Source organism: Abramis brama (assembly GCF_963993115.1).
Source record: "Abramis brama genome assembly, chromosome: 23".
Taxonomy (NCBI): domain Eukaryota; kingdom Metazoa; phylum Chordata; class Actinopteri; order Cypriniformes; family Leuciscidae; genus Abramis; species Abramis brama.
In genome coordinates this window covers 18,283,390-18,306,422 of record NC_139985.1, presented here as the reverse complement: position 1 = coordinate 18,306,422, position 23,033 = coordinate 18,283,390, and the positions used below count along the sequence as shown (strand labels likewise).

Genomic DNA, 23,033 nt, shown 5'->3' with positions numbered 1-23,033 from the left:
AGTTTAATTAAGTTATCATTTACACGCTACATAATATAATGAATAACTGTTGTTCTATTTGACACCATGCTTTATTTTTATTTTCATGTTTTGTATATCAGGATGAGAGTCATTCAGATGATTAGCCTAAATCGTGCAAGTCAGTTATCGTTGACTCACAATGCAACCGATTTGCAAGGAGAGTTTAATTAGTGGTGAATTCGTGCGGTAAGGCGATGCTGCCACTACAATTGATGCATCATAAACATCAGTTGGTAAGGCCATCTTCCAGACAACAGCGCGGTAAATGACATGAAAGCAACATTACAGCACGGTGCACGTCACTAAGGGGGACAGCACATAGCCTGCAGCCAAGTGGACAGCAATGGCACCGATAAGACCAAACACGAAACGCATCGAATTTGCGGAAGTGAGCGGGCGGGTGGGGCCTCGACAGTAATGTGACCACAGACGCCGTTAGGATTGCGTGAAACGAAGCGTTATGTATGACCCTACAAAGATCCGTGGAGATTTTTAAGGCCGGACGCGAAATGAGACGAGGACGTGCGCAATGTTGAAGCAGCGACTGAAATAGAGTTTAAATGCACTAATTGTCTGGCGCTGAGTGAGAGGGCTAACGTTACCAAGAGGATTACCATCATCACACAAACGAGATCTCATGACTGGAGCAATGTGAAACGCTGATATCGCTCATTCCTTCAGTATATTGAGGAATAATAATGAACAACGCGCAAGATATGTCTCCCGATTTTGTCTTGATGCGCCTGGTCTCCGCGGCCGAGGATGACCGCTTGGACGAGGAGAATGGGAATCTGTCATCGGGCACTGGACTGACGGTGGGTATCAAGGGGAACTTTGAATGCACGCAGAATCACGGCCACATCTCGGCGGTGAACAAAGCTCCGCAGGCCAGCGGAACGGAGGCACCTGACGCGGGAGTGATGGCGACTAGACCTGCGCTGTCTGTGCCGCCGCCTCCTCTTCATTCAGCCGAGGCCCACGGGTACGATCTCACCCACCGAGGTGGAATGGGGCCTCAGCTGTTGGTATTCAGAAACATATCGAGAGACTCTGAAGGATTTGCCGAGAACAAATCGGAGGATCAGCGCAGGGCTTTTGAGGAGCAAGCGGTACTCGCTTCGGAGTCTGGCGCTGTGGACGCTCAGCATCCGCCTACATGGACGCTGCATCCACAGCTCAAACTGCCAGCGGTTGCTACGGATACGGAGGGAGCCGAGCTGTGTCACCGGCATCGCTTGATCACAGACAAACAAGACTGGCCGCCGGTGGTGGATCACAAAACGGGCTCGATGACAGAGCCGGGCTGGAGCTGCACGACGGCTCTGCCTGAGGGTCCTGTCCTGGAGCTGGCGAGGAAATTCGGCGAGCTGGGAGTCGCTCCGGTACCCGAATTCCTACTGAAGGACGGCGAGCTGCAGCACTGCTCGTGTCAAAGCATGCTCGGCTCGGCTGGAATCAGGCAGGGAGATGACCCGACCGAGACCAGCGATGCTCTGCTGGTTCTGGAGGGCCTCGGGTCAGAAGAGGTGAACGGCCTGGGCATCAATGCCTGTCAGAAGACCGATTCCCAAAACAATGAGCCGGGTGCGTTTGCGCTCAAATGTTTCCCGTCGGTGCTGTCCGGACAAGCTATGGCGGTGTCCGGGGGACTTTGCTCACCGGCGTGTTGTTTGTTGCGAGACTCTGTAAACACCAGGCCTCAGGCTCCCACCACAGATAAACTGACTCCCGAGGTTCTATCCCAAGCCGCATCCAGCCAGGACACCCCGTGCTCCAGCCAGGCGTCCACACCGAAGGCCCGGTCGGACAGGAACACGACCCGGGCGCATCTTTCCGCGGCCAGCGGAGAGAAGACTTTGAAAGTACCAGGGAAATCCAGGAAGGGCTCGCTTAAAATTCGCCTGAGTAAACTTTTTAGAACTAAAAGCTGTAGTGGCTCTAACAACCTTTTGGACAAGAGACCTTCAGTCACGTTCTCCATATCCTCAGCGGGCAGTTTAGTGGACATGTCTGGAGCGAGCGGTGGGGAACAAGACACAGCCAGGTGAGTTCTTCTGCCCAAACAACCTTGGAATTAAATATTGAACATCTTATGATTACATTGTTGTATTCTTTTATTATTAATTTGTACTATTTCATTCGACAACAAGATTTATGATTTTCCTGAGCTCCCTCAGGAATTTTCATTCTTTCTTTCTTTCTTTCTTTCTTTCTTTCTTTCTTTCTTTCTTTCTTTCTTTCTTTAGAATGGCATCTTATGTTTAGTTAATGATTTTAGTTAAAAAAGCCCTGAGGTTAACATAATTTGAAGACAATTTCATGGTTGTTTTCATACAATAAAAACTACAGTCATACCTCAGAAGTGATTTTTAAGCAGTTGTGTTTTTTTAAAACATTGCTTTTTTTAAATATAATAAATATACATATATTCTTATATAATATTTAATAACACTTTACAATAAGGTTCATTATTAACCTTAGTTAACTACCTAACATGAACTAAGAATGAACAATACTTAAGCATTTATTCATCTAAGTTAATAAAATCAAAGGTTGTATTTGTTAACAAGTTAATGCACTGTGAACTAACATGAACAAACCATGAACAGCTGTATTTTTATTAACTAATACTAACAAAGTTAGTGATACTGACACAAAATACTGTAACAAATGTATTGCTTATTGTTAGTTCATGTCAGTTAATTAATACATTATCTAATGTTAACTAATAAACCTTATTATAATGCTTTAAAAAGTTAATAACAACTTGCCACGTAGACTAATGACTACAACTTTCACAAGAACATGAGTTTTTGTGCAACCGTTAGTCCTGGTTAGTAATCTACGTATGGTTCCTTCAAATTAACCAGGAAATTGGACACTTTTTGTTCACTTCACATTCTCCATAAATGTATTTATTTTAAATCTCTCATAAAATGTCTATCATAAAACACATATCATTAAACCTGTTGTACTTTTGATTTGTTTTTATATGATAGTCGCAAAGTCATAATTGACCTCAGGTGAGTCAAGTGTGCTTATATGTATACTTCTAATTCATTATAAACTGTAGATAAATAAATAATGATATGATAAACTTTGAGATACAGAATTAATGTAAATGAATGTGTTGTCTTTTTATATTTTAATAATTAAAACGATGATTGTCTTTCTGCAGCCAACCTGGACTAACAAGGGCACAAAGTGCCTTCTCTGCGGCCTCTTTTACTCCCGTTTTCACAGGTAAACGAAGATTTAGGGGAACATATTGGGTTAGAACCTAAAGGAATCCTTGGAATACATTAAATGAAGGCACATTTGCAAGCCACTAATGAGCTTACACAGTGCATGGGAAATCTAATGACACAGGCACACGATTTGGATGAGATTAGTCTCATTTTAGGCCAATCTTTGGAATGATGCTACATTATTGTAACAAATGTTGTTAATGTCGTTCTTATGGCTCTTGTCATTAAGTACTATTGCTCTGGTTGCAGGAGAGACGGTGTCGTTGGTGGATGTGGACATCTCTCAGAGAGGAAGGAACTCCCCTCACCCTCCCACCCCTCCACCTCCCCCTCGGCGGAGCCTCAGTCTGCTAGGTGAGCCCCACTACAGATGTTCACACGCCCCCTTGATCTCCTTCGTTTCTGCTTTCCTTCATACCTTTCACATCTCCATCTGTTTCATACTTTTTTAAATATTTCTCCAGTAACCTCCCCGATCCCTCCCCGGGTATCTTCCCTTCATCCTTTGTACTGTCACCTCTATCTACGGTTTTACATTCAAAAGTTTGGGGTCAGTAAGATTGTTTGAAATTTTTGAAAGAAGTCTCTTATGCTCACCAAGGCTGAATTTATTTGATGAAAAACACAGTAAAAACAGTCATAAATCACTGTTCTATATTAATGCGTTACTTTCATTGAAGCACACACACACATCACTCGCACACAGAGATCTTAGATACTCTAAGTTAGATTGCACCGCACACACAGGAAGTTCAGTTTATTAATAATATAGCTTCGCTACTGAACAGCTACATTATATTTCTCAGCAACGAGGGAGTAAAGTCGCTGTTTTTGAAGTAATCATAAGAGGCTTTCGCACAGGAGGAAGCTTTTCATAGTTTCTAGAACTTTTGGTGGAAATACCCGGAATTTGGCGTGTTCACACCGCAGGAACTAAGAACGATTTTAGTTCTAGGAACTCCTTTTGGAGGTACCAATTTAGCTCCTACTTCAGAGTAGGGTCTAAACCTGCACTATAGGAACTATCCGTGACGTTAGTGTACGCGTATTGGCCGAACGCACAAGAAACACCAGCACCCGCTATTTTTAAAAAAGCTATGAAAAAAAATACAGATTATAGCCTCTATATTTACTCCAGAAAATAACTCTACAAACATTGAAAACAGTGATAGATGGGCCTCTTAACCTTTAAGCTAAGGAGAAAATGCAACTTTGAGGGAACCAAGCGAAACATGATTATGTGTTTCTGCTCAGCTAGCAACACTGGACATCAACCACTCAGTACACGCTAATAACATTTTATATACTGTCTTTCTATGTATAACAGTTCTATATAATAATGTATTAGACAGGACTGTTAGACAGATTGTAAACTAATGAACACGGAGAGTGCTCGGGCTGGCATTCTCAGCGCCGTCAAAATAAAGGTCCTCCTCGCCGTCAAAATAAAAGTCACAAGAACCAGTGTGGCTTACGTCACTTCAGAGGTCCTACTGGCGGCGTGGATGCAGCCAGGAAAATGTTCCTATGGGAACCATTAGTTCTTTAGTTCCGGTGCGAAAGACCCTATACTCACAGCTTCATTGTTGGTCTCAGACAACATCAAAGGACGGCCTACTCACCTGTCAATCAAATATTCCTAAAATTTGCCTTTAAAAGAAAATAATGATCTGATAATATAGGAGCTTGAGGTTTTTTTTATTACTTTTTTGACATTTTAAAGTAAAAGATCAAAGTACCTCCCCTCAAAATCCAAACACAAGTTTTCGAAAAAGAATTTTGAGATTATGTCACTCTGTGACATAATCATCAAGGCGGATGTTAAAGATGCCGTGTAGGACGTCAACGTACTTGCTTATTCTTTCACTTTGTCCTTTCATTTCCCCTTTTTTATTCGGCCTTCATTCTTTTCATTTCATGGTTACTGGAGTCTCTGATTGCATTCTGAAAGCATATAATTCAGAGAAGCACCACTTAAAATGAGTTATTGTGCAAGCCTACATGTGGTTAAGCTTTACCAGTATTTGTCACACAGATGAGCAGTTCCTTTTCTAATAAAGTGAGACTCCACAGTTTCTTCCTGTTCATCAGCTCAGTGTGGTCTCAGTATGAACTTTGAAATAATCTGAATACTAGAGAGACAGATTTTAGATCTGAAGCGGTCTTTGTCATGATGGAACAAAGATGATTAGGTATGTGGGATTATTCAGTCGTTGTGTTTGAAGTTGTTTTTTGTTTGAAGTATGTTTAGGTTGAGAGTAGAGGTATATATGAATATTCTGGGTTCAATAGTTAAAGGAATAGTTCACTTAAAAGTTTAAATTCTTTAATAATTTACTCACCCTCAAGTTGTTTCAAACCTGTATGAATTTCTCTCTTCTGCTGAACACAAAAGAAGATATTTTGAAGAATGTCGGTAATTAGACAGCTGATGAACCCCATTGACTTCCATAGTAGGAAAAAAAATACTTTGGAAGTCAATGGGGTTCATCAACTGTTTGGTTACCCACATTCTTCAAAATATCTTCTTTTGTGTTCAGCAGAAGACAGAAATTCATACAGGTTTGAAACAACTTGAGAGTGAGTAAATGATGACAGAATTTCCATTTTTAAGTAAACTATCCCTTTAAGCTCAATGTATAGCATTTGTGGCATGATGTTGATTAGCATAACAATCTAACTTGACTTGTTTATTGAAAAAAAGAAAGAAACATGAAGGTTACAATGAGATACTTATGCAAATGAATAGAGACAATTTTTGGAGTATTTAAAAGTAGAATTTCGAAGCTTATAACTTTATTGCAATCACTTACATTAATTATTTTGTTTAAACCTATGTATTTTTGAGCTGTGATGCTATAATAAGTAATTTTTACAGATGTTTTAGAGTTACAAAAAATTGGATATAACTTTACACTGTAGGTAAAAGTGATTTTTCCACTACAATCATGTTAACACTCTTATTGTTTTCAAATATTATTATTATTTACTATTGAAACAATGAGTTTAAGTTGTACGGATTGGCCACATTCAATTCCATAGTAAAAGCCTCACTGTAACCCATCTTTTTTTTTTTAAGTAAGGGAATAAATTAAAAATAAATCTTTGTGATAATCGACATTGTCACAAATGCTGTTAAATAATATTGTATTGAACCAGTGTTATCATAGAGTTAACTAAAACTAAAGCCATAAAAAACATCACTTTTGTTGAAATAAAATAAAATATTAAAAAATTTATTTACAACATTTTCATTTAGTTTAACAAAGTTAGTACAATGAAAACCGAAAATATAAAAAGTATTTCTTTTAGTAAAAATATTACTAAAACCAAGAATAGTATCTCAATGAAACACTTTATTAAACCCGCAATGTTCCTTTAAAGGAAAAAAAACCCAAAATTTTCCAGTGTCGCGAGTAATGCACATACGAGCGTGTGGATTTACCCATGCTGCAGTTCCCCATGTCATATGCTTCCTGTCACGGTGTCTTAGTTTTCAAGTGCTATAAGAGGATCAGATATTGTAACATAATTGCAGGATTTGTCTTGCTCCTTTATGGTTCATACAGGCAATTCATACATAAATCACAGGTCATTGCATGTAATATTAATGTTAGTCTAATCAAAATCTTCTGAAATCTGTCTGCATTTTGATCTTTTTGGTAATATGCAAGAATATTGTTGCTGTTCCTTTTGCTCTAAAGCTGAATGGTGTTAGGGCTGATTTTAGTCATGTTCTGATTCCTCTTCATCGCCCCAGGCTCCTGTCTCATTCTAATAGACTTTAACCTTCTCTACGCTTCCATTGCTTTTTCTGTGACATCTCCTTATTCTCCTGGCTCTGAACCCTCCCTCCTGCTCTCTTCCAGACGATATAGGTGGGCCGCAGCCTGGGCCTTTCCTAGTGAGTGTAATGGGGGCGTCCCTGCAGTCTCTCCCTCTGCCTCTACCTCCTCCTCCCCCTCTCCACGCCACCATCCAGCATAGTCTCAGCCTCAATGGTAAGACTTGGGTGAAGTGGAGGGGGCGGTGTGTGTTTAAGGGTGTTTCAGGGCACCTTTCTGGTTCTGAGAGCAGACTCCAACATCCCCTTCCCTTTCTGCGAACCGGCTCAATCTCCGCCCTCAGAAGCAACTTTATTCCATCAAACGTAAAGGGAAATGGAATAAAGTGTGAATGTAATCTGTGATGTTTCTTGTGAAAAGACAAAAGGCAAAGACAATACATGCCATCTGCCGCATGTATCGTTTTGTCGAACAAAGGCTTTGGTTGACCGCGTGGTTTCGTTTCTCAGTTCCTTTCTCAGTTCGGAGGAAGAAGGCAGTGTGACTAGTGACTAACTTTATAAAGAGAGGAAGTGTGAGCGTGATGGTGTCATACGGTAGAGTTCAAACTTAAGCTTTGTAGTTAATTTGCTGAAGAACTCATATACAACTTTTGTATAAAATATAAAGGTTGATGGTAATATTAAAGATTTGGTAACTTTATTATCTATAACAGCATGTACACATATTTATATGTAGTTGATATGACATTTCATCACTAGCTATGTTTTCATCAAAAGTTGCAAATTTAACTTATGTGCAAAATTGGAATATTTCCAATCCCATGTGTTCAAGAGAACAAAATGTTCCCTTCCTGGGAAATTAGCGCAACATTTCTTTAGTAAAAGTTGCTGCAATTCAGGAAGCCAGTAGATCTTTTTCTACATCATAAATGACTTGCGTCTCAGAGTGCGCAGACGAAACCTTAACCATAAATGGTGTCATGTTATCTGCGTTCAGATGTATGGTGTTTGGGAGCACAATCATGTGAGACGCTTCTGGGAGGTCATTATACCAAATTATTCTGATGACAGACTTTGGCTCAGGCATTTCAGAATGATCAAACCAAAATTTGAGATGTTGTGCACTGTAATTGGTCCACTGGTTAGTCCAGTTATCAACCGCATCCACTGTTGAGAAGAAGTCACAAGAGTTTTTTGTTGCGCATCAAGGGATTCATTCGGTAAATATGTTTGCATCATAGTTTATACGCATGTCTTCTTATAAAAAATGTATCTGCCTCAATTGACCACATACATTTTTTATGTGCATTTTTAGAATGTATGCACATATTGACAAATTAAATGCATTTTATCCCAAAATGCTCATTAAATATGTGGATGGAAGCATAGCTTGTGAAAGATGTGTCCTGCAGTGTGATATGCTATAGGGGAGATGCTGTCACAAGATGTCAAGTTGTGTGTTTGGTTTTATGCTAAGTATACTACAAATACATTTACATATTTATGTACTTAATATAAATACCCTGCAATTGTACTTTTGATATCCTAAATTGGTCTGCTAAATTGGAACAACTTATTTTGCACTTTAGTTATCCAGAAATAGCGCTGAGGTCCAACTAAAGATATACTTCAGTATATTTGATTGTGCTAAAGTGGAACTATTGCAAGTACACTTTAAATATCTTGCATTTAAAGACTGACGCTATACGGAGATCATACTATCATTACTAATAGTGATAGTAAAACACATTTTATGCTTAATATTAATACATGTGCATTGTGCAATTGTTACGACCCCTGAGATGGTCAATCAAGGGGTATAGGGGAGTAACATTAATTTGGGAGAAACACACATTTGAAGATACACAACATAACTAGGTGAGGAGTAAAGGCTACTGAACTGCAAGCGATTGTTTTATTTACAAAAAGGTGAAATATATATATACGTATATATATATATATCATGAGTAGAAATATTTACAATAGGAGGTAGCTTTAAACAAGACTAAAAGCCACCTATACATATACACAGTATGGGAAAATAAGAAAAATACAGATAACAAACAGGCACTTACAAAAATAAGAAAAATAGGGAGAATTGGAGAAGGAACGCGGGCGGCTTCCAAATCAAAGAAATAAACAAAAACAAAACCAAGCTAACTTGCGGCCCAATCTCTAACCTAACTTTTAAAAGAAAGTAATGAAATAGAGAGCCTAAGTCCCTCCCCTCCGCTTCCGGCTCATTGGACCTTACTTCGGAAAAAATATGTATGGTAGTCAATGGCGAGAGACAACTTATCTTTTTATTCCGTCTGAACTGTGCCCTGAATTACACATATGATGTTTGTCAATTTAAAAGATAATTATGAAAGTCAAGAAAGTCGCAGTTTGTCATAAAACAGAAGAGTAACATTTAGTTTTATGTGAAAATACCTCAATGAACTACATCTCTCGTCTCGCACTATGTACGTCATAAGATCCGTTGCTCGTATGTGTTCAGTCTGGTACAAAACACTCAGGCATGACGGCGTAACGTTACGATTATAACGTAAGACTTTAGAAACAGACAGACGTTAGCTTCAGTAAAGTTAGCTTCATTCATTGAGAGAAAAGGTATGACGTCACACGTGCGCCTTTTGGGTTTGTAGTCTCTGTAATTACGTATTTTCACAGTCTTATACCTCAGCAGTTTTACATCAAACTGCGACTTTCTTGACTTTAAAATGGATATTTTAAATTGACAAACATCATATGTGTAAATCAGGGCACAATTCAAACGAGATCAAAATATTTGTTGTCTCGCGCCATTGACTACCATACAATATTTTTCCGAAGTAAGGTCCCATGGTGGTCAACCGGAAGGGGAGGGACTTAGGCTCTCTATGAAAAGTCTTCACGTCCTCCGACGCACTACCTCACCTACACTAACTACCCAAACGCAAAATACAACAGGTGGAATTCGCCCCTAAACTAGTGTATCTAATACAAAGCGTGTCCACAATGTATGTCGCGCGACCTCCTTGCCTGTCCTCCTTACCTGCAATAACAGAGGTAGAACAAATGGAGATGAAACAGAACACAAGCCGGTTACATACAATTAATAAACACACGGCATGGGATACACAAATTCACTATACACAGAATATAGGGCTGTCACAGAACATAGTTTAAAAGTGTCTATAGGGCCTTGTTAGTGTTATCTCCTCTCCACTTTTATACCACGGTGCACTGATCTGATTGGAGAGCCGGTCAGTGACGTCACAGGAACATTGCGACCAGGTGAGCGGCGTGGGCCAATAGAACATAACTAAGAAAGTGAAGGTAAAAGTGAAAAAACATTAACAAAGCAAGGACGTAACAGCAATAAAGAAGTACTCCAAAAAGTCTCAAGCGATATCACAGGAAATATGTTAGTGGATTTGTAGTATACTTAGTATGAAATAAATATATTTTAAATACATTTTGGTTTAGGTTTTTTTCACTAGGGAAATTAGAATAATTTTTGTAAATTCTGTTTCAAAACAACCTCTAGCTGTCAATAGGTCAATGTGTGTTCAGTGAATTGTATCTTTTTCATTGACAGAAATGGTGAAAATATTTCATTTTTGTATCCAATACTTTTAAAGTTTGTGCTGATACAGAAATAAATCTGCACTGATGAATATTCGCTCGCGTAAATCAAATGTGACAACTAGCCCTTGTCTCATCCGAATTCATTTAGACATTTTTTAAATTACATATTAACAAATAAAATGTTTTGTTTCATTCTTGTCTGATTGTTATATACAACAATTTTAATAACCTCATATTATTAACTTGGGATGCTTGTACTTTTAACAATTTACAATTATAACACTGATAGGCCTGTCATACTGCAGGACTATATGTTAAAAACTTGACAAAATGGACAAAATTTTAGACTACATTTTAAACTAAAATCAATGAAACTGTTATTTGTCAACTTATACTACTGTTCAAAAGTTTATGGTCAGTTTAAAACACTTTTATTCATGAAATCCATGAAATTGATCAAAAGTTACAGTAAAGACATTCATAATGTTAAAAATATTTCTATTTCAAATAAATGCTGTTTTGAACTTTCTATTCATCAAAGAATTTTGAAAAAAAGGTTCAAGGTTCAAGGTTTACACAAAAATATTAAAAGCTGCTTTTCAACATTGAAAATAACACAAAATGTTTCTTAAGCAGCAGATCAGCATATTAGATCATGTGACAAACTTTTGTCTTTAGTAGTGTATATTTGCTATTTGTCAAGACACGATCTACACCAAAGAAAACGTATAAGTAGTCATTTAGTTGAATGGGATACTAGGATGATCAGAACTCAAAATTTGCTGGTGTATTAAAAAAATGCCCCATTTGTGTCTCAGATGCTTTCTTCCGAGCACTTCCTCATTCGGCCGCGTCACCGATGGACACTGCGGCCCCTGCCAGAGTGGCCCCGGCTCCCATCATGTGTCCATTGAGAGGAGCCGATTCCAGCAGCTTCACGGCCAGCCTGAGAGAGCTGGAACGGGTGAGAGACAAAATTAGTTGATGTGAGGTCAAGAAACAACTGAAAATTTCCAGTCACATGATTGTAATATCATTGGCCATGTTTATCGGCAGACCTTTTTAACTATGAAATCTGTGGCTTCCTGTGGTTGTTCATATAATTTAGCGGGTTTTGCATGTTTTCTCTACAAGCAGCTTTTTTTTAGCACTGTTGGATGGTCAGTGTGTGTTTGTGTGTCTGCAGTGTGGCTGGTATTGGGGGCCGATGAACTGGGAGGATGCTGAAATGAAGCTAAGAGGGAAGCCAGATGGCTCGTTTTTGGTGCGGGACAGTTCAGACCCACGATACATCCTCAGCCTCAGTTTTCGCTCACAGGGAGTCACACACCACACGCGTATGGAGCACTACAGAGGTAAACACACACATATATACTAGGGGTGTAACGGTACACAGAAGTCACGGTTCGGTACGTTACTTCGTTTTTTGGGGCCACGGTTCGATACAAGTTCGGTACAACAGGAAAAAGCAACAAATCCCCAATGCTCTTTTCATTTATTTTGAACAGACAGTAGTGCAAATTTCAGTTTGTTCCACCTAGCGGCATTTAGTCCCCTAGTTGGTACAGTACAGCCTCTTTTAAAGGGGTCATGACATGAGAAACCAAATTTGCCTTGATCTTTTGGTATATAAGAGGTCTTTGTACCATTAATATGTCCTGCAAGTTTCATAGCTTAAGACGTCCTCCCCATTATAAACGAATTATTTATTTAATCAAGCTCTAAATACAGCTCGTTCTGGATCCATGGTATGAAGTGACGTCACGGTACGAAGTGACGTACCAGTCGTTTGCATATGACCGCCTCCAGCGTAGACAACTACGCTTCAAGCGCTTCATTTCATCATCGCATCTGTCACGCGCTTCACATGTGTTCAGTCGAGTTGAGAACAATCGCAGTATGATGCTGGCTTTGCCAGAAAACTTTTGTATAAGATAAGGCCGTGTGGACTATTCTGGGCTCAACAACGACGACGCAAACTGTAAGTAATGTAGGCTATTTAAAACTTAAAACTTTTTTAAAACGTTAATTGCAGTTTAATTCATTATGAATAATCACCATGTTTTTACTTAGTTTAGCCTAATTATTGTTTTCATGACCGTCATGTTCATGCCCCGTAGGCTATTAAAAGATGTAGGCTGTCAAACTGACAAAATAGTTTCACACTTTCTATATGGACGGGCTGATGCATTCTTAGTTGTGTTGATGGTTCATTTCCTCTGATTCCGACTCAAACATCATTGCAATCGCCATCGCCTCGCACGCATCACCCGTTACTATGGTAACGGTAAACACAGCTCCGCAAAATCCGCACGTTTTGACAAGGGGGCGTTAACAATTGATGCATAGGCACTGACGTTATCCAATCATAACAGTGGGTGTTAACCAGTCTATGGTGTTAACACTGAACTCTTAAAGGGGAAAAACAGACTGTTTGAATCAGAGCATGAGAAACAGGGTGGGAAAAGGTCATAAATCACTCAATTTTAAACGTTTTTTTGTCCAAAAAACTATAGTAATACTATAATTGCACCTAAGGGAACATAATAAAAGAAAAGAAAAAAACATGTCATGACCCCTTTAATGTATTATTAAGCACTAAGTAGTAAACAGAATGCACTCTTACATAGGTCATATTTTTTTGTAGGGCTGATAAAAAAACAAAAGGTATTGAGTTAGCTACAAAACTGTAAAGCATCTCTTGTGTTATAAAAGTACAAAATAAATAGAATAATGAAACTAAAAGATTAGATTTCTTTGTGTGCGAGAGTTCAATAACATGCTGTGACAATGGCAGATGAAAAAAGTTCAATATTACGCTTTTTCAAGAAATCACGAAGGAAAAAAAAGAGCCTACTTCACCTTTCTACGAGGAGACAGCGAGTTAAGCGCCACCTGAGGCTTTTCATTTCCAGGACATGCATATTTCATCACTGGACAGTAAGTGAGACTTCAATGACACAAATCGGCCAAATGATCTTGTCTCATTATAACAGCGGAAACAACTTAAAATATTCAGTCATTTAGGCTCATACAGATGAGAGTAGTACATAATTCGAAACGGTCTATTTTTATTTGTGTACACTCACAATAAAAACAAAACATTGTGCTTTTGTAAACTAAAGAAAGCGAACTTTCGCTTTCTGCCGTCCTGGTTTCCTTTTCGTGAAGTTTGTGGAGCAAAAATGTACACCAAAAATGTATCGAAACTCAGCGTATAAGCTACTAGCAAGCTCTTGAGTGCCATCTGAACTCTTGTTTTGGGTTGGTGCATAGACCGTCTCTTCTTCTTCAGCTCTTTTTCCTGTTGTGGCGGTTATAGCAAACAGCGTTGCATTACTGCGCGCGCCCCCTTCTGGATTGGAGTGTGGATGATCTGTGACTGACTGTATTCGTTGTCTGACTGTATGCACTGAACCGTGACGTCCATACCGTGGCGGTTTACAACGAATACATGTACCGTTACACCACTTATATAACACATATCCATAAACACACACATACTCCTTTTTGGCATATCATTCTCGAATGTGTAGCCAAAAAACACATGAAATTCTATGTTTACAAACCCAATCTGATGAAGAGTCGCTGGGCTTGAAACGTCACATGTAGTGATATTTTTCTATTTTTGGAGCTGTGGTAGCCAACTTTTCCTTCCTTTTTTTCCAATCTAAACCACATCCTCAGTGTCCGATTAGAAGGTCATTGTTGACTTCACCATCTGAAGAAACAGATTACATTTCATCACTTGCAGAATGACAGTGGGACAGTACAAATCGAATCGATAGTCATTAAATGTTTTCACACCCCCATTTAATTTCCTGCATTCCTAATTAATTTTTTTTAATGAGTGTCATTTATTAAAGTGCATTTTTAGTGCTGTCAAATCAATTAAATGCAATTAATCAATTCTAAAACAAAAGTTTGTGTTTATATAATACAGTGTTCACACATGTATATATAATATATATATATATATATATATATATACACATATATGTATATTATATAAACACTAACTTTTATTTTAGAATCGATTAATCGGTTTGACAGCACTAGCTTTTTTATATTGGTCTAATCGAAAATTATGGTTTCCAATTTAAACCTGTTTAGTTTGTCTAAAAGCAAATAACACTCCCCATAGGAAAAAAAAATAGAAACAATTTTGTTTAAATAGTTTTTTCACTCAACTCTAGAGTGTTGGCTACCTTCTGGTTTTGGTATGGTTTTCTGGTATGTTTTTTTTGTGTGTTGTTAGTACACAATAATATGATGCATATTTTAGACATTTTAGACTTTCGAAGTTGTATTTGTTTATAGTAAGTAAACTAAATTAAACATTGACTAACAAAATGTTTTAGTATTATCCTAAGTGAAATTCTACTTTCATATTACAGCTATTTTATCTTTTGTTTATAATGAAAGTTGTAAAGTTGTAAAAAGCAATATATATATACAGTGAGGAAAATAAGTATTTGAACACCCTGCTATTTTGCAAGTTCTCCCACTTAGGAATCATGGAGGGGTCTGAAATTGTCATCGTAGGTGCATGTCCACTGTGAGAGACATAATCAAAAAAAAAAATCCAGAAATCACAATGTATGATTTTTTACCTATTTATTTGTATGATACAGCTGCAAATAAGTATTTGAACACCTGAGAAAATCAATGTTAATATTTGGTACAGTAGCCTTTGTTTGCAATTACAGCGGTCAAACGTTTCCTGTAGTTTTTCACCAGGTTTGCACACACTGCAGGAGGGATTTTGGCCCACTCCTCCACACAGATCTTCTCTAGATCAGTCAGGTTTCTGGGCTGTCGCTGAGAAACACAGAGTTTGAGCTCCCTCCAAAGATTCTCTATTGGGTTTAGGTCTGGAGACTGGCTAGGCCACGCCAGAACCTTGATATGCTTCTTACAGAGCCACTCCTTGGTTATCCTGGCTGTGTGCCCATCTTCAATGCTTTAACTGAGGGAAGGAAGTTGTTCCCCAAAATCTCGCAATACATGACCCCGGTCATCCTCTCCTTAATACAGTGCAGTCGCCCTGTCCCATGTGCAGAAAAACACCCCCAAAGCATGATGCTACCACCCCCATGCTTCACAGTAGGGATGGTGTTCTTGGGATGGTACTCATCATTCTTCTTCCTCCAAACACGTTTAGTGGAATTATGACCAAAAAGTTCTATTTTGGTCTCATCTGACCACATGACTTTCTCCCATGACTCCTCTGGATCATCCAAATGGTCATTGGCAAACTTAAGACGGGCCTTGACATGTGCTGGTTTAAGCAGGGGAACCTTCCGTGCCATGCATGATTTCAAACCATGACGTCTTAGTGTATTACCAACAGTAACCTTGGAAACGGTGGTCCCAGCTCTTTTCAGGTCATTGACCAGCTCCTCCCGTGTAGTTCTGGGCTGATTTCTCACCTTTCTTAGGATCATTGAGACCCCACGAGGTGAGATCTTGCATGGAGCCCCAGTCCGAGGGAGATTGACAGTCATGTTTAGCTTCTTCCATTTTCTAATGATTGCTCCAACAGTGGACCTTTTTTCACCAAGCTGCTTGGCAGTTTCCCCGTAGCCCTTTCCAGCCTTGTGGAGGTGTACAATTTTGTCTCTAGTGTCTTTGGACAGCTCTTTGGTCTTGGCCATGTTAGTAGTTGGATTCTTACTGATTGTATGGGGTGGACAGGTGTCTTTATGCAGCTAACGACCTCAAACAGGTGCATCTAATTTAGGATAATAAATGGAGTGGAGGTGGACATTTTAAAGGCAGACTAACAGGTCTTTGAGGGTCAGAATTCTAGCTGATAGACAGGTGTTCAAATACTTATTTGCAGCTGTATCATACAAATAAATAGTAAAAAATCATATATTGTGATTTCTGGATTTTTTTTTTTAGATTATGTCTCTCACAGTGGACATGCACCTACGATGACAATTTCAGACCCCTCCATGATTTCCAAGTGGGAGAACTTGCAAAATAGCAGGGTGTTCAAATACTTATTTTCCTCACTGTATATATACATAGTATGTATATGGCTTATTTCTAATAAAAAATAATTGGTATGGCCTTTGTAATAAATAATCTTTTTACTTTGTAATGAATGTTTTGTCTTTGAAAAATAAAAATATTTTTAATTAATAGTAAATCAAAGAGTTATAAATATAATTTGAGAAATTATATACATTTTGCTGTGACAAAATATCTTCTTTGTTTTTTTCAGTGTATTTCTTTTCCTTAAAATTGCCTTTAACTCCTCAGGAACCTTCAGTTTATGGTGCCACCCTAAATTTGAGGACCGCTGCCATTCTGTGGTTGAATTCATTGAGCGAGCCATCATGCACTCTAAAAATGGAAAATTCCTCTACTTCCTACGTTCACGTGTACCTGGTAAGGCTACAAATATCCTGCTTATATGACAAGACATTAATGAAATAGGGACAGTTAGGGACAAAAAAGTGCCTGAAGCTATTTAGCTATTTATTTCAACATAAAATGTTTATTTTCATTTTATCCTATATTTACAGCTTTGTTTAAATTAAAGTGCCCCATTATACTGTTCTCTTTCACGTAGTGTGTAAAATAGCAGTTTGTCTCCTAAAAGAAAGAATCGATTCTGAATTACTGAAACGAGTCGTCAGCAATCCCAGTCTCACTTCTGTAACGTATCTATGTAGGTTTGTCTTTATTGGCTGCCTGCCAAAAATGTCTACATAGTATGCTTAGCCACCCTCAAACACTGTAGTTGTAGCTGAGAAACAACATGTAGCATTATGTTGTGTTGTCAAGAGGATGCAGTTTCCTGCGCTGCGAATCCGCTTTGCATGCACTTCCAAAGCATGAGGACTCGCGATGGAATCGACCCTATGCAAAGACCCGCCCCCCTTAGTTACTTTTGCTACGTCCGACAAGCCACATGGCGCTCTCATGCCACACATTAGAGCTTTAATTCTCTGCCCGAGCCCGAGCCCGGACTCGACCCCCGCCACTGTCCTCGGGCCGGGTCGGGTCGGGCCCTTGATAAAGCACGTCACGTGTCATGCGCAGCGTCTAGTCCACTCGCAGTCTCGCACGCGTGACGCATCACACCTGCTGTGCGTGATGTAGGCTATTCTGTTGCTATTCTAAGTGCGACATGGATCGTGAAGAAGCAAAGAAAAAAATGAAAACAGAAGAATTAACTTTGAGCAAGTTTGGAGGAAAATCGGAGGTATGGACACATTTTAAACTAGTCGTGGGGAGTGACAACATAATGTGTTGGCTTTGTCTCGTGCATTAAATGCGCACCTATGACAGCAAACAAAAAAACAAAAAAAACGGGGACTTCCACGATGAACAGACAAGCAGTCTTGCCATGACAGAAATTATTATAGTAGTCAGCCTCAGGCCTCAATATCCGCTTTTGTTACTTTGTTTTCCGATCCATTCAACTATTTCTGAATAAACAAACAACGCAGTTTGCATGCTTCTTCCTTGTCGCATTAGGTCTATTCATTAAGATAATAATTAATGAATGCACGCACAATTATGAACTTGATAAATGTTACAGATATGTTTTACTACAAACAAATGCCTTTCAACTTACATGTGCAAAATTCAGAATTAAATGAATGTGCTGCAATTTGTACAAAAAGAGAGTCTGTAGTACGTGTTTTAGCCATTAAATAAGCACATAGTTTCAAGTTTGTTAAGTTTTGTTTTGAAGAAAGCTTTTCTTTAAAGTGAATTTCGTTTAGTATAAATTGTGTCTTAATTTTAATACATTTTCCATCAACCAATTGCCTGGTTTTAATACATAAAAAGCAATATAGCAGATATTATAATCATGACATGAAGTCGCCGGCGCGCCACGGTCACACCATTTGAAACTCGTAAAACACGCTGTCACCGAATTTACAAATGCACATCTTGCTTGTTGCTCACACATATTATGTTGAAATAACAATATGTTGAAGTAACATTATTAATAATAATGAATATTTAAGAATATTTGATTGAATGCTGAATGTTGTGCTTGTTCAATTTAATAAAATTAAAACTTTAATTGTGATAATTAAAATAATTGAATATTGAATATTGCGTGGCCAATTTTTGCTCATTTATTAATAGTATTTATAATATATATATAACTGCGCAGCTCCCTCCTGTAGCCTAAATGAGCACAGCAGCACCTGCTTAAAAAAAATTCGGGCGCCGCCCCTGGTTATAACGGCCCACATATTAAAAATGGTCGGGTTTAAATCGGGCTCGGGCTCATAATTACAGTGAACGTGTCGGGTCGGGCCGGGCTCGGACACAACGTGCTCAGGTTGGGTCGGGCTTGATTTTTTGGGCCCGATTTAAGCTCTACCACACATCATGTTCTCGCGCAGTAAAAAAAAAGTACATTCCGGAGCAAAGAGAACACTGACATCTTGCCAACAGAAAAGACAGAACAGGTTACTTTTGGTATGAAACAAAGTCTCAGCTTTTAAATTTGGCCTTTTTTTAAAGAAATTCAAACAAATACCGTTTTGTGGCTCTTTAATGTGTCATGAAAGATCGTTGTAGTACCTCAGTTCAAGCGGCACGTGAACCGATCATCTCTTCCTACTAGTTATAGCACAAAATAAACATGAATGAACATCAGAAGGTATTTTGTTTCAACCGCGGAAAGATGTTAATACACACCATTTTTTACACACCAAGTCCAACCAACGTTAATCTACTAAGGGCCAGACTTACTAACAGCTAGAAACAGTGCAAACCCTCTTTTGGCGTTAAAAAACTATTGTCAGGATTTACTTAAGGCACGCAGTGAAAAATTTGCGCTGAAAAGGGTTATTTTTGCAGCTCACCTTATTGCATATGCATTTGTAGGAGTTTTTCTTTCAGACATAAAATTTATGGGAGGAGAGTATTTAAATGAGTCATGTAAGGTGATTTATTAAGGTTTGCGCTAGTCGATGTACTGGTTTTTGCACCATTATTTACTGCCCCAAAAAAGCATGTCTTAAACCAGACGCTAATTTGCTCTGCTCTTGGTAGATTGTGTTGGTCATTATGGAAATGATCCGGAATATCATCAGTAGATCACGCACAGAATTGTCCACTCCCATCACTCCCATTGGGCTCTCATGCTAATTTGCCCTGTTTAGTAAATATGGCCCTAACTCTCCTGTCTGGTTTGTTTGTCGGACAAAATGGCAGATTTGGCATTATGATTAGTCAGATCGCCTGTCAATCAAACTTCCGGCGAAGGGTGGATTAATATCCAACCAACGCCATTGTTACTGTTCACATCACTGTGTATTCAAGTGCTAAGGAAGCCTCCGGAGCTGAAATTGGGCGTTTTGTTTCCGACACACACTGTAAGCGGTAGACCAATCACTACAGACTGGGCCATCTGACCAATCAGAGCAGAGTAGGCTCTCGGGAAAAAAGAGAACGGATCCTTTATTGAACAGTTTCAGACACTGTGAGAAAAGAGGTGATTCTGCAATGTATATTATGAGAAAAGTGTTTTTTGACCTTGGATGCATGTAAATCTATTGTAAAACATCACCAAAAATTGTTTAAAATAGCATAATAGGGGCAAAAAACTATTTTGAATAGTTTTAGCTAACAACCATGGTTTTTGTCTGAAGTGTTTGTGGGAACAATGTGCACAGAAATAAGAGGCAGGGTTTATTTTGTTTTGTAAAGACCAAAAACAGGTTTGAGGGTGTGAGAGATGAAAGGTCAGTGTAATGAAACGTCTGGTGTCGTTCTCAGGGTTGCCCCCGACCCCCGTGCAGCTGCTCTACCCAGTCTCACGCTTCAGCAATGTGAAATCACTCCAGCATCTGTGCCGTTTCTGCATCCGACAACTCGTCCGCATAGACCACATCCAGGAGCTGCCCCTCCCCAAGTATGACTCACTCACACTTATATCACACTCACACTCACACTCACAAGTATGACTAGATTTCTGATACACTATAATTCTACAATTTTAGGTCTGTAACATATTTTTGAAAGAAGTCTTGTGTGCTCACCATGGCTGCAATTTTTTTTAAATTAAAATACAGTAAAGACTGTAATATTGTGAAATATGATTACAGTTTAAAATAACGGTTTTCTATTTTAATTTATTAAAAAAATTTATTTATACCTGTGATGCCAAAGCTGAATTTTCAGCATCATTACTCCAGTCTTCAGTGTCACATGATCCTTCAGAAATCATTCCAAATCACTGATGTTAAAAACGGTTTAATTTTTTGTGGAAACCATAACACATTTTTTTTCAGGACTCTTTGATGAATAGAAAATTTAAAAGAACAGCATTTATTTGAGCTAGAATGGTTATGTTCAGAGGTTATGGGTGTATCACATAGGTCTACCAACCGTTATTATGTATTATTGAAATAAAATTGCTTAGCAATTTAAAGGTAAAAAAAATTGCATACAAAGTGTCTATAAATACTAACTTTCCTATTTTTCCTATCTTAGACCGCTCATTGTCTACTTGAGGAAGTTCTATTACTATGATCCAGAGGAAGAAATGTACCTGTCAATCAAAGGCATGCGCCAGGCAGCAGGCGTGGAACAGGAAGCCGAGTCTGAAACATAGCCAGAACGCTCCTTTTCACTGTAAGTACTTGCAGCAATGATTATTCTACATATAGTATGTTGCACTCAATGCCCTGTAGCCAACGTATTAAATTAACGAAACATAAATGGGTTCTTTTTTAGGATTTCTGTGTGTGGGTAATAGATGGAACAGCACATGGACACTTCCTGGTGCACAACTCTGCTCCAACTCCCTGCCAGTCTTCCAGCAGAAGCCAATGAACATCAGCCGACTGGCCCCTCCTCTTGACCAATACGCGGACAGAGGGAGTACAGAGGAGTGCTGGAATACTGTCTATGTTGAGCAGGCAAATAAATCCAGAGACTGACACGATAGACAAAGGACTTGAAAGGACACTGGACAGCAAACAGTGGACTTAAAAAAATAATAAGTTAAACAAAAAAACGAACAAGGACATTTGACTTGGGGTACTAGCAAAAGCCTTCATCTGTAGGTTATATTACACTGGAGTTTTTAAAATGGCCTGTTTGTGAATCCGTCTCTGTTTGGTTCTTCTTGCTTTCCTCATCAGGCCCCTGCCCCTGGGTGGAGTGTGTGACCCCTTTATTTGTCATTTCCCTGATTGTAACTCCTTCAGTCTGATCAGGCCACATGAACTGTATTTTGAGTAAAGACAAAGTAAACTTGAAAATAAGGTGGTTGACTTTTTCACATTATTTATGATTAAGGATTATAATTGCTTGAATTTAAGTTGGTCTCTCCATTGGATGCATCTGTTTTTCCTTGCAGTTTTCTACGAGATACCATGTGCTTGTTTGTTTGTTTGTTTGTTTGATTTTGGAACGTACTATCATGGTGATTTCAATTTCAATTAATTCCATGGCGAATTAGCATGGTGTTCTGTATTAATAGCATTGTATTATGATAATCTTTCAGTTACATGGTATTACCAATTTGCTACCATCATTATATAATGGTAAAACCACAGTTATTTTTTCTGAGGTATGTTATCCTAAACTTTTAGCTGGGGATATACACATGTTGTATTTTCATGTTTTATGAGGGCTTTCCATAGACATAATGATTTTCATACTGTGCAAACTGTATGATATCCCCTTACATTAAGCCTACCCCTAAACCTACCCATCACAGAAAACTTTCTGCATTTTTAAATTTTCAAAAAACATCACTTAGTATGATTTATAAGCTGTTTTCCTCATGGGGACCAAAACATGGATTTAACCAACTTTGTGGGGACATTTTGTCCCCATAATGTAGGGTTTACCAGTCCACACACACACACACACACGCATTTTCTTAGCTATCTAAATGAGGGTGTTGCATAGATTTATATTGTTTTTATATGTAGCTGGTTATAAATACTATAACATGCTGTTTTTATAAATGAGGACTTCCCCAAAAGGCAGATTTAGCACAATTTTGGGCACAAATTTGTCCCCAACATATGTAAAAGTAGGTACACACCCAAATATGTCCCATACTTAAGTTTTTATATTCAGCTAGGAATGCATAAAAACAAAATTTAACTAATATTGGGGTAACAAAACAAATAGCTTTTACAAAAAGCAAAATGTCATGTTGGAAAATGAAATCATTTTGTTGTTGACAAAGAAGCTGGTTGTTGCATTATTGAGATGCACCATCCATCATCTGGTTGCCTGACGCGTTTTAGAAGACAACAACCATATATTCTGATGGAGCACCCACAGTCCACGCAGGTTGATCGATCGATATTGTTGTCAATTACTTTTGATTGATATGCTGTTTCCATTTCTAACTGGGCGAGCTAAACGTCAGTGAAATTCAAACCGGTGTATCATTG

General features: G+C 38.6%; 1 protein-coding gene across 4 annotated transcripts; it reads left to right on the top strand.

Annotated features, from left to right (window-relative positions):
- The first annotated feature begins 403 nt into the window (after positions 1-403).
- Positions 404-21,888, top strand: socs7 (suppressor of cytokine signaling 7). Of its 4 annotated transcripts, XM_084100438.1 has the most exons (11): positions 578-2,065; positions 3,021-3,044; positions 3,200-3,264; positions 3,519-3,623; positions 7,139-7,270; positions 11,448-11,593; positions 11,816-11,984; positions 16,900-17,028; positions 20,392-20,527; positions 21,109-21,249; positions 21,352-21,888. In XM_084100438.1, the coding sequence occupies exons 1-10, from the start codon at positions 720-722 to the stop codon at positions 21,227-21,229; spliced, it is 2,373 nt and encodes a 790-aa protein (XP_083956564.1). In that variant the 5' UTR covers positions 578-719; the 3' UTR covers positions 21,230-21,249; positions 21,352-21,888. The 4 variants fall into 4 exon arrangements, with proteins under 4 accessions (XP_083956566.1, XP_083956565.1, XP_083956567.1 ...); XM_084100440.1 differs by lacking the exon at positions 7,139-7,270 and having other exon boundaries at positions 404-2,065; XM_084100439.1 differs by lacking the exon at positions 3,021-3,044 and having other exon boundaries at positions 406-2,065.
- Positions 21,889-23,033: the final 1,145 nt, after the last annotated feature.